This window comes from Schistocerca americana, chromosome X, assembly GCF_021461395.2.
Source record: "Schistocerca americana isolate TAMUIC-IGC-003095 chromosome X, iqSchAmer2.1, whole genome shotgun sequence".
NCBI lineage: Eukaryota > Metazoa > Arthropoda > Insecta > Orthoptera > Acrididae > Schistocerca > Schistocerca americana.
The window spans coordinates 103,048,727-103,061,732 of record NC_060130.1 but is presented as its reverse complement, the minus strand read 5'-3'; the positions used below and the strand labels follow the sequence as shown (position 1 = coordinate 103,061,732).

Below are 13,006 nucleotides of genomic sequence, written 5' to 3'. Positions count from 1 at the left end.
AATAGAAGCTTTTGAAATGTGATGCCACAGAAGAATGCTGAAGATTAGATGGGTAGATCATGTGACTAATGAGGAGGTACTGAACAGAATTTGGGAGAAAAGAAATTTGTGGTGAAACCTGACAAGAAGAAGGGATTGGTTGATAGGACACATTCCAAGACATCAAGGGATAACCACTTTAGTACTGGAGGGAGGTGTGGTGGGGTGCAAGTCACAGAGGAAGACCAAGAGATGAATACAGTAAGCAGATTCAGACACATGTAGGTTGCAGAAGTTATTCAGAGATGATGAGGCTTGCACAGCATGGAGTAGCATGGATAGCTGCACCAAACCACATTGAAGGCCACAAAAACTACACCTACAACAAAGAGAGAGTTTCTTTTTGTCTCCTCTAAAGCTCTAAAATATTGTATAAATAGTCCTTTTTGCACCCTATACATCTTGGCTACATAATAACATATAGAAATACCCATTCTTAATTTACAGTAGTATCGTCACTCCAGACCTCATGGGTCCTTTCAGATGAAGGGAATGGAACTGTCCACAATAGCACTAGAGCAAAACGTTTTTGATAAGCTGTTGTTGCTCCCCTATTTCAACAGTGGCTGAAATTGTTGTTGCTTTTGCAGCTGTTGGTGCTCTGGCTGCCTCTGTTAATATTCCAAGTTTCAAAATGGACTGTTCCATAATGAAGGTGAATTCAACCTAATTTCAGTTTCACACAAACAACAATGCTGGTCAGTTCCCAAAACCTTATTGACAAACTGTTCTGAAATAAGAATCAGAAATTGGTTCTGTGAAATTTAAAATCAATGAATGCGGATGCTGTGAAAGGACACAGTTCAGTTAGTTCCACTATGACAATTGGCTTTGGCACTTTTGATGAGAAATGGCTCATACAAACACTGAGTAGGAAATAGTTTCCACAAATACAAAGCACATATGTGTAACCTTCTCGTCCAGTGATCTTTTTTATTTCAAAGTCCAAGAACACAATAATGACCGAATAATGAAATAGTTCCTGTTGAGGATAAACATTTGTGAGCAGATACAATTGTGTGCTGGACTGGGATTTGAGTCTAGGTCTGTACCTTTTGTGACCAAATACTACCCAGTGTACTTCCAAGCATGCCAGCTCAAAGATTCAATACTTGACTATCTAGTTCCATAATTGCCAAGCTTCACACAGAATTTCCTGCTAGGCTAACAGAATAGTTCCTCCCAAAGAAAAGGTACTGACAAGACTCTAGAGGAATGTACACATTCCCATCTCTGTAATCCAAAACACATCCAGAATGAGAAACTTGAGAGAAATTTAAACAACGGAAGGAATATTAGGTATTAATATGGTTCAAATTGCTCTGAGCACTATGGGACTTAACGTCTATGGTCATTAGTCCCCTAGAACTTAGAACTACTTAAACCTGACTAACCTAAGGACATCACACACATCCATGCCCGAGGTAGGATTCGAACCTGCGACCGTAGCGGTCACGCGGTTCCGGACTGAAGCGCCTAGAACTGCACGGCCACACCGGCCGGCTAGGGTTTAATATCCTGTTGATTATATTGTCATCAGGGATGGTGCACAAGTTCAGACTAGATAAGGATGGGGCAGGAAACTATGACTATGACTAAGAGTATGACTATTTCAAAAGGAACATCTAGCACCCATCTTATGTGATTAAATTATAAATAATTTAAATTTATAGAAACAAATGGAAATGGCAAACAGCTCCTCCTGAAAAACAATCCCGTGCCATGACTGCCATTTCACTGTGTTTCAAAAACTGCCAACAGACCTGCTCAGTGTATAAAAAAACAGACTTAAAGAATTAATCTTGCTGAAAATTAATCTTTCATTCTGCAGCAGAATGTGCACCATTTTGAAACTTCCTCATAAATTAAAATTTAATGCTGGACCAGGATGCATTACCAAACATCTTGTTTTTCATTAAGAATGATCTTACTGACTGTATCCAAGCACAATTCATAACCTGTCATTACAGATTTACTTCTGCCAGTATACAGCAGCTATTTGTCAAAGGCTTGCTTGCTGAAAAACCTTATAAAACATAAGTAGCTTAAATCACTAACTATGTATCAGAAATTATAGTATAAAAATTAAATAATTTATTGCAAAATAAATGTCACTATGGTAACATTTCTTCAGATAGAGCATTTGGGATAAATGTAGTTGTGAGTCTTCTAATGTATGCAACTAGTAAACATGAAAACAGTCAAAAGGATATGCAAGGTGACAAAATTGTGAATGACATGAGTGGCAAGAATTTCAATAATGCACTTATTTTGTTTTGCTGCATGCCTTATTCTAATACCTGGCCAACAGACAACAGATTTTTATATCTTAAAATTGTAAATAAATGTGGACCTAGCATTTACATACTAAAGCCATAAAATGCATTTGTAGAAATAAGGTTTAGATTTTGAATAATTTTATGAAGACTTTATAAAATTTTTGAACGTGATACATACTGTTACAATTTTAATGGTTTGCCATTTTCAAGCATATATACTGAATGTCATGGCACACATTACCAACACTACAGGGGGACAGCAGAAACAATAATTATCAATGAAAGAAAATTCACATTTTGATTAAAGGTGCAGGAACTGGAAGGAAAATAAACACATATTCAATGAAGGTCTGTAACTGCTATATAGTATGAGGAAGCTGTAAGCAATAGTATCTAAATCTGAAAACCTTCCAGAAGAAAGGAAAAGTCACATAAAATTTTAACAAATGTTATTAACTTACCACGTGTTGATTCCAACTTTCTGAGTACTTTTTCAACTCGTTTATACACTGAATCTAACATTTCCCATTTTTTCCCAATTTGTTTGAACAGGTTCCACACATACATTAGTTCATAACCTGGAAGAACCAAGCTTTTCCCTTGAGAAAAATAGCGTTCCGACTTTTTGACTGCAAACTTCTCCATTGGCAATGATTTTCCAGCTATCCTCTGCTTCCATTGAGGTGCATGCCTTTATTACAAATATAAAATGGCAGGTAGTGCTTTAGTTTATCAAATTTTATGGCTATTCTGTAGCTTTTCCAATTATCATCTTTCAAATACAAGCACTATGAGTTAGAAATAGAAGGCACCATTGACATTCTTACCTCATAAGATATTCAATTTCAGTCTGTTCATCATCAGTGAGGTCATCACCTAGCATACACAACATTGCAGCTTTTTGATAAGCATAAATAGTTTTTGACCATTTACTTTCTTCAAACAATCGTCCAGCAAATTCGCTAGCTTCATGCCAGTTCTGTTTAACACTTAAAAAAATAAAAACACTAGTCATATATTTGAAAACTGAGAGATTGCTAAAAATGTTGTGTTATCTAAATGAGAATTACATATGAAATACATATATTAGTGTCTATCCTAATCTTGATCTCAAAAGTCTCACTTTTTGTACACACTAAAGAAAACAATAAAAGTTTGTAAATTTAAGTTTGAGGTGTAAATTTCTATCATAAACTGAAACTTTTAGCACAGCAAACAGGGAAATTTCTGTTTCATTATCTCTCTTTCCAGCAAAACTAATTTGAGCTTTTCCCCTTATGTTCTGTAAATATGTACTAAGGTACGTATTTACAGAACGCGGTCTAAATTTTAATTGTATTGGTAAAGCCAATTTTCCCAAGTCCTACTTTGATTGTGTATAGCCATATGGTGGACAAATGTTGTGAAACGGTTTCTCTTGTTTAATAAATTTACCAAATATGAAAAGTGCTTCACTTGGCATAGAATATTTAGTTCCAGGCTTCTGAGTGATGGTGGCAGTTTTTTCCATTGGGGTGAAGATAGTAGCATGGTATAATGAAAACTAATCATTTACTTCAATGATTATGTAAAATACACAGTAGAGGTATGGAGACTGTGGAGCAGGATAGGAAGATCACTGCCCTTCAGGCTAAATTACATAAGGCAACCAAAGACCCGAACATGTTATGGAGGAAGTTGTGTAAAGAAAGGTGTGAAATGGTAACGGGAAACTGAGAAAATAAGCAAAGAATTTTTCAGTTTTGACAGAAATGTCAAAAATAAATTTGAACTCTTGCTTCAATTTGGAAAGGATGAGCCTGAGTCCAATAGTGTAGACAGGATACAAAAAAACTTCAGTATAGATTTGAAAAGGAAGACTATAGGAAAGTCAATAGAGAGAAGAAGTTTTTTTCTTAGAAAGATCTCAAGTTGTACGTGTACAGCAACTATTTCAGAATGAACTATTCTCCAGATACCAGGACATAACTTTTTTACAACCTATTGCCAGTGAGGGTCAGGTGAAAGAGCATATACAGTCATCAGGTAAAGATTTAATGAAGAAAGAAGCTATGATTGTAGTGGATGGGTTGGGCAACAGTACCGACATTGATCCTATACATTCTATAAGGTGTGATCTGGTAAACATTGTGTCAGCAGTCAGCTATTCTTATTGCATTAGAGTATTCAAGGACTGGAGAATAGATATAACTAACTACTTACAGTAAAACCCCATATTAAAGAAACCGATTTTAAGGAAATCCCACTTTTAAGGAATACTTTTGTTGGTCCCAGCGATAACGCTATAAAAACAGTGTTCCTTAAATTCGGTTTTAACAAATCGAGCTTTCTTTTAAATCCCACTTTTAACGAATAAGTATGTTACAATTCACAAATTAAAATACAGTCTGCAGGTGCACTTCTTGTTTTTGGACATTAAATCGTAATGTTAGGCTTTGATCATTTGCATTCTTAAAATCGATGTCCATGTTCCCATTCGCATTCAGATATTGGTCTCATATCGATAGTTGTGAAGTTATCGAGATTAGTGAATGTTAAACTGATCATTTGAAAACACAATTCTTCCACACTACCGCGCTCCAGCTGTCGTGTCTGACGCTATAAAGTGAAAGCGTTAAGTGTATACAGTAGTTGTGTAGTCTACTTACAATAGTGTTTTTGTACGTGTAATATGGCCAGCAAACAAAGAAAACTGATGATACAGCAGAAGCTAACAATTATTCGGGATTTTGAAGAGAATTGCAATACTTGTATGAAATTACACGACATTGCAAAGAAGTACGATTTGGCGCCATCATCTTTGTGTGGAATAATAAAAAATAAGGAGGCTTTATTAAATTTAGAAGCACTTGGTTCATGTTCATCAAAAAGGAAGAGTATTCGTGAGTTGTCTTTCAAAGCCGTAGAAACTGCTCTTTTAGACTGGTTTCAGGGAATAAGAGCTGCAAATATTCTCATAGGTGGCAATGTGTTGTGTGAGAAGGCGCGAGAAATTGCACTGAGGATGGGATATGAGAACTTCATTGCATCTAACGGCTGGCTAGATCATTTTAAAAAACGTCACAATCTCTCAACCCAAAATTTAAGTGGAGAAAGTGCATCTGTGGACAATGAAAGTGTGGAGCATTGGAAAAGTTATACTTTGCCACGTCTGATTCAAGGGTATGATTCCAAAAATATTTTTAATGAATGAGACTGGTGTATTTTATAACCTCCTTCCATCTAATACACTTTCAATTAAGGGTGAAAAATGTCATGGGGGACAAAAAAGTAGAGAGAGAATGACAACATTATTGTGCGTGAACAATGACGGAAGTGAACAGTTGCCACCTTTAATTATTGGTAAATTTAAAACTCCGAGGTGTTTTAAGAACATAGAGACACTTCTGTGCAAATATGAGTTTAACAAAAATGCCTGGATGACAACAGATATTTTTATTACGTTTCTGAGGAGCTTGGACTCGAAGATGGGTGCAGCAGGAAGAAAGATTGTACTTATCCTAGATAGATGCCTGCTCATCCCAAAAATACCTCATTTTCAAGAAATATGAATGTTGTGTACCTTCCTGCTAACTGCACAAGTCACTTGCAACCACTGGACTTAGGCATAATCAATTCAGTTAAAGCTAAATATAGAATGGCTCTAGCGCAAAAATCAATTTCATCCTTGCAGAGGAAGCAAGTTATGAAATTGAATATTTTACAGACCATGAATATGTTTGTTGCTGCTTGGAATGCAGTCACACAGCAGACTGTCATAAACTGCTTTGCAAATGCTGGCTGTGGTGCAACATTGTTTGTGGAGGACAATATCTCTGAAGAGAATTGGAATGTTATAGGTGTTCCTGAGACTGGATGAGGCAATTCTTAACAGTGTTAACCAGCTGGAACGACAACTTATAGGAGTACACTGTGCTGGAAGGAAGCAGCAGACTACTCTTCTAGATTTTTTTTTCAGAAATAAAGACAGTACAGCAGTTTTATTCATTATTGTGATATCTAATTCATTGAGTGTCATTAGCTAAATAAAATTTTCTCCTTTTAAATCAAGATACCAGTTAATGACTTTTGATGTGACCTAACATCCAAAATGTATTGAAATAAAAAGTATTATAAATATATCGAGTAGTTTTAAATTTGCCAAAAAACATTTTCATGTTCACTGCATTTTTGTATGCAACACAAGGTGAGTTTGTGATTATGGAGTATTTATATGGCCTAAATAGCCTACGCTCCAGTTTTGATTCTGGAACACTTATTTAGTGCATTTTGACCTAAATTCTTATTTAAGGAAAACCCTCTTTTAAGGAACAAATTTTCTGGTCCCGTAAGATTCGTTAAGAGGTTTTACTGTACTTGCACTGGTGAATTAGTAACTGAGCCCAGCTGACATATTTTGTCTCTCTGAACATAATTTGGCCATTATCAGGGAGCTATTTAGTATTACAGGATTTTGAGCTAGGCAGATTTGGAGAAAGGAGGTGCCACATTCACCAGAAACCACCAATGTATTAAAAATGAATTCAAGAGTGTAGTTAATACACCAAAAATTGAGAATTTCAGCAAACTGTTCAAATACTGAAAGCCATTAACTGCACTTGACAAAAAAGTAATGCATTGATTAATGTAATTCTTGTCGTATATTAAAACTGTGTTTTCTCCCCCAAATTAGTCACATTAGATCAAAGTCTACCATAAAATCATGGCTTACTAACAGAATGATTTTTTTGAACAAGAAACAAAACTCAGTTCATTAATCAGGAATACATCTGCTGTCGATATTGTAGCTCATTACAACGTATTCTGGCAAATATTGAAGGATGTAACTGACACATTGAAGGAGATGCATTACGAGAAGAAAATAGCAACCTCAGACTACAAAATAAAGATAATATGGAATACAGTTGTGGAGAAGACATGTCAAACCATAACTGAAGAGGGATAGATAGTTTTATGAACAAATGATACATTGATAACAAATATGCGTAGTGTGGCAAACACTTTTAAGAAGCACTTTATAAATGTTACTGATAAGACAGGGTTGTTAGGCTCAATAAATTCAGCCCTGGAATACTTGACACCAACCTTCACAAATGACTGGGATAACATCTATATTATCTCCATTATACCAGAAGAGATCTTGCTATTGCAAAATCTTTAAAATATTCTGCTTGTTATCACAAACATCAACATATAATAATAATAATAATATTTTTCTGAGTGTAGTTAACTCCAAAGTTATTTGTTCAACTAGTCACTTTCCACTGGGCTATTTCCTGATCAGGAAAAAAGGCATCAAACTTCTGAGTTCCACTTTAGCCAGAATTTTCAAATTTAAAAAATAATTGTGAAGGGTATTCAAACATACTGCAAGAATGTAATTATTTCATTACAATAAATTACAGGTCATGAGAATATTCTGTGATTTGTAAAGTAATTTTGAATGCGTAAGTCCCCTTTAGTTTTTACTGCGCATATTAAATGCATTTTCATCATTAACAATAGCACGTAATACAGATGATACTAACATTACAGTAAATAGCAAATCAAGTATAATTTTAGTTACAGTGGTTTATAAATCTGTCAGGACATTAGTAAATGATTTCTAGCCAATTCATCTTCATTAAACTTTGAAGATATATGCAGTTCAGAACCTGTAAGGGGATTTCTAACCAACATGCAAATAGGAGAGGTTGATAGTGTTAACTCATTATAATGTTTTAATCCCAAGAATTTAAGTTGGAAGGAGCATGAAACAGAACTAATAAAACATCTAAGCAAGGCTCTGTTTGTACTAGCCCCGTGTTGTCACACACAGGTTATTTAAAAATAAAAAGTTGGCATAATTAATTTTCTTTCATTCTATGTTGTCATACGGTAATAACATTTTTGTGTAACTCATCCAACCATACTCAATTTATACAAGTCCAAAAGCATGTGATGTGGTGTGAATTAAAGAATGTTCTACAAAATCCTGTTTAAAGAAATCTGCATGCAAACTACTGCTTCTTGGAATAGTTATTCCTTAATGAAATTTATCACAAACAATATAGCTTTCAGACCATTTGCTCAATTCTCTGAGTCTATATTAGGGCAGAGAACAATCTACAATAAGACAGTAACTTACTTGAGTCAACAGGGTCTACAAAGGCATAAAATATACAGGAATATAAGTTTTCAGTAACTTGCCAGTAACCGTTGTAAGCCTTCTTACCAATAATGTATAGTTTAAGAAGAGCTTACACGATTTATAGAAGCAATTACATATTATTAACAATATCACACAAAATTGTACCATGTAATATAGGCCTTATGTGCATCCTCAGGCCAGTACTAAACTCTGTGTAAGGAACCACTGTACCTTTGTTTTTCTTTATTTTTATTATGCTTGGTTACATCAAGTCTACAAATTATCTCTTTTTTTTTTTTTTGGATGTTTGTGATACATTTTGTATTAGTTTGTAAATAATTATTACTTATTCCACACCCTTGGGGACCATTTCACTTAGGATCTATTCAAAGAATAATAATATGTATAAGTGTTTTTTTGTTAAAGTGCATTTTTTATATGTTCCACATCCTTGAGGATTTCCTTACTATGGGGAACTATGCAAGATTCATTGTAGTCACCCTAATAAGGAAACAGCCTCATGAATAGCATTAGTTTTATCAGTTACATTTTTCTCACTTCTCTTATAACTATAAGAAATCAGTACATACAGATAACTGTGTAATGGATGTAAAAGTAAATCTACTCTCAAAGAAGTTCAGTAGACAGTGATGTGTCTCAAAGTCATGAATGGGACAGTGCCACTTGTGTCTGTTCAGTTTGTCAATATGCCTCAAAGGGTCATTTCAAGCCTATATGGCAAGAAAGCTGTCAGCACGGGAAATTTTCTGCTGAATTAGTGTATATCACAGCAACTTAATTTGAACAACCAACCCCTACAGTGAGACACAAAACACTGAAGATCTGTCTTGTAGTGTTTGTTCATGATCAACAACACTAGTTGTACCAACATATTATGGCTCGTAGATATACCGAGGAGAATGCAACAAAACTGTACTCTGTCCTTTGGATGTGTGTTGTCCCAGGAAGTATGCAAATGTTCCCACACAATTTATCTGACTTGTACAGATCCATTACAGACAACACAACAAATATTCTAGCACCATTAAGTGTGAAGGCAAGAGAACACCTGTAATGAGACCTGGATCAATGGCATTGGGTTCTCTTCACTGATGAGTGCAAGACTGGTCCGGCACTGGAAGATTGTCACAAAAGAATGTCAAGGCAGACAGGTACCAATATGTGCCTCTTGCATGCAGTTCCATGGGTTCAGCAGAGAGGTGACTTTGGGCCAGGATTATGTATTAATGTCTGACAACTCTCATCATTATAGAGGGCAATTGGAGCACTGTACAGTATCAATAAAGGATACAGTGATACAGTCAATATTTCAGCAATACTTCATCTTTGAGGATGATAATCCATTAGTACACTGCACCCATCATTTTAATCGCTTCCTCCAGGAGGCAGGAAACAGCTGAATGGATGATAGATATATGGTATCTGCTAAAATGAACCCAACTGAGCAAGCTTCAGATCAGTTGAAACTTGCAGTGTGTCGTAATTGGAGCCCTCACACAATGGATGACCTTAGGAAGGCTTCTTCCTCAGAGTAGCACATGCTTGAGCAGCAATGTGGACAGTGTGCCAAGGAGGATCAAAAAATGTTACAAGATACCAGGAGGAGTAACAAGGTATTGAATGTTACCCAGCAGTACATTTGGATTTTACAGATGTGCAAAGTAGTCCACTTTTGAATAACCTTCTTTCATTTTAGTTATTGTTTTTCTGAAAGTGCAACCATTTTTAGCCTCACACCAGCCTCTTCTATCTCCTCTTCAAGAAGTTAAAATATCTAACTGCTCCATCACAACACGTATAGTGTGCCCCAGGATGAGTGCTCAATATCCAGGGATATGACAGGTGTGCTCATCTGAAGCAAAAAAAAAAAATCATATGGACATATGTCGTATTCCAAATGGTTTCTATGATAAAACACATTTAATGTAGATTTGTTTTTGACTAGTGATTCGCATTCATGTGTCTTATGTACCTAACCTCTTTGAAGTATTATTCTAGCCCAATGTACCTTGCTGCTTTCAACCTCTTTGCTAGGGATGTCTTCCTTATATTAAACTAGCCCGTTGGACACACAATTGTTCATTGTTGTGAGTAAAGAAATCTGAGTGACAGAGTGTATCACAGAAAAGCATCAGTTAGCTGTGTTTTTGCACATGCAAGTTAAAATGCCACACATCTACACTAATGAGGAGAGTATGAAGATCTGGTGTATGTTTATGGCTTCTTTGATGTGAGTGCTCTTGCTGCTTTCAAAGAATACTGTCAACACTTTCTGACACATCAAATTCCTGATCATAGAATGTTTACCAGATTTTTCAGCACAGTGCATGTAGTAACCAAAACCAACCGCGGGAATGCCTTGGGCTGTGGATCGGAGCCGCCAGGTGGGGAAGCCGCCGGCGGTGGAGCACGCACCACCGGGTAACGCAAGGACGAGTCGGACGACAGACCAATGACAACCGACAACGACCGACTATGACCGACACAACAAGGAAGAGACAAACAATGGAGGCTTGTAGAAACCACAACACCAGTAAATCCACTCGGAACCAGAGCCAGGCAAATGTCAACAACGAGCAACGACCGGAACGCAGTACCGCTGAGGTAGAGATGCAATCCAGAGCGAGTACCAGACTGACTGGACTAGGGCAGAGCGGGTCCCTATATACGAAACTGGAGGGAGCGGCTATTGGCTGTGGTCTGCACGTGGTGTAGCGGTGGCGCCCTCGCTGCATGAGAGCCACTGCGCGGAAGAGCCGCCGCGGACACGGAGCCCTCTATGGGCTGGCCACGTCCATTTGTTCTGGCGTGTGTTCGACTTCCGCGGTGGAAGGTACTAGAGTGCATGAAGCAGGTATTCTTCCAAAGTTCCCATTCCCCTTCTGAATGTGTAGTTCAACAATCTGTGCAGGAACAGCAACACATTGTTGAAATGGTGGAGTGGAGTCCTACCACCAGCACATAGTGACTTTCTGTGTTATTAACACCACACAAAGATGTGTAAAGCGAACACTACATGCGGAAAACTTTTACCCATTTCACATACACTGTGTCCATAATCTTCATATTGGCAAAAATACTTCAAATTTTGAATCTTATCATTGGTTAAAAGAAAATAATCATTTTCTTCCATTAATACTATTTACAGATGAAATCACATTTACACTGAATAAAATCAAGAATACACACAATAATCATCAATGGTCACAGAACAATCCACACCCAACAGAGGAAACCAATGTTCAAGTTCACTTTCTGATCAATGTTTGATAAGGCATTATCGGTAACATGTTGATAGATCAAGTCATTTTAGAAGAGCAAATGGCAGAACAGAATTACTTGCATTTTTTGAAAAATTTGTTTGGTGAACACCTTGATGACATTCCTTTGGCCACGTGGACTGCTACATACTTCCTGTTTGATGGGGTTGCTCCACATTTCACCAGATGTGGGAGGGAACGTCTCAACTGCATTTACCCTCATCTATGGATTGGTCATTGTAGTACAATGAACTGGCCACCAAGAGTGCAAGACCTTCCACCATTAGATTTTTGTTTATGGGGGCTGGATGCAGTCTGAGGTGGGCAAACAAAAGGTGAATATGCAAGAGGAACTGCTTGGTAACAGCATGGACGCTGCTGCCCTCATTAGGGAACACACAGAAGCGCTGAGACAAGCAACACATGTTCTGCCAAGAGTGCACAAGTGCAGTAAAGTTGATGGTGGGACATTCAAAAATTTATTGTGAATCGCACAACAGCTATGATGTGATGTGTGTAATAATGCTTAGAGGAGAATCTGTTAAAAATATGTGTTTTTCAATTGATACTTTGTAAAACAAATGTTGAAATGTTTATTAACTGTTGTAAATGTGTAAACCTGATAATGTACTGAATAATACAGAAAATGAATAACAATTATATTAAATATGTTCTATCTCTGAAACCATTTGCAATATGGCATATGTCCATACGAAGTTTTTTGCTTCTAATGATAATTCCTGTCATATTCCTGAATACTGACTATTCCTCCTAGGAAATTCATCGTAAACAACCCATCATAATTTGAAAGGAACAGTGATATCCACATCCACTACATGAAGACAAAAAGACCTTCATTTTCCATTATTAAAGCTGTCAGTGGCTCAGAAAGAAGTTCAATATCCAGCAACAAAAAGTTTTCATTATTTGCCCATTAATGTAAAGTGGGTGACAAGCAGCAAAGGCAATTTTAAATCTAACCTAAAATTACTTCTAGATTACTCTTCCTCTATGGACAAACTTCTGTTTAAAATCTGGTAGCTTATAATCTAAAAACACCTTTTTTCGTGTAGTTGCATGAATAGGAATGCTGAAATCAACAATGAAAAAAAAAAAAAAAACTGAAAAGTGTCTGGTTCCTCACTATTTTTATAAAACAATCATTCCAATCATATTGAAACATGTAGCTAACTAACCAAAAAAACTACCTACCTACCTAACTTACTAACTGACAAAGGCACCACCTCTTATCCAATGAATCACAGTAATATCCTGGA

At 36.5% G+C, this 13,006-nt stretch overlaps 1 protein-coding gene across 3 annotated transcripts in view; it reads right to left on the bottom strand.

The window, feature by feature from the left end:
• LOC124555624 (tetratricopeptide repeat protein 39B-like) overlaps positions 1–13,006 on the bottom strand; it is a 296,161-nt gene that overhangs the window by 6,791 nt on the left and 276,364 nt on the right. For all 3 annotated transcript variants that reach the window (XM_047129594.1, XM_047129593.1, XM_047129595.1), the window contains exons 12-13: positions 3,146–3,307; positions 2,780–3,009 (exon numbers count right to left, since the gene is read on the bottom strand). In XM_047129594.1, coding sequence (XP_046985550.1) covers positions 2,780–3,009; positions 3,146–3,307 — 392 coding nt within the window. The remainder of the gene's footprint in view (positions 1–2,779; positions 3,010–3,145; positions 3,308–13,006) is intronic.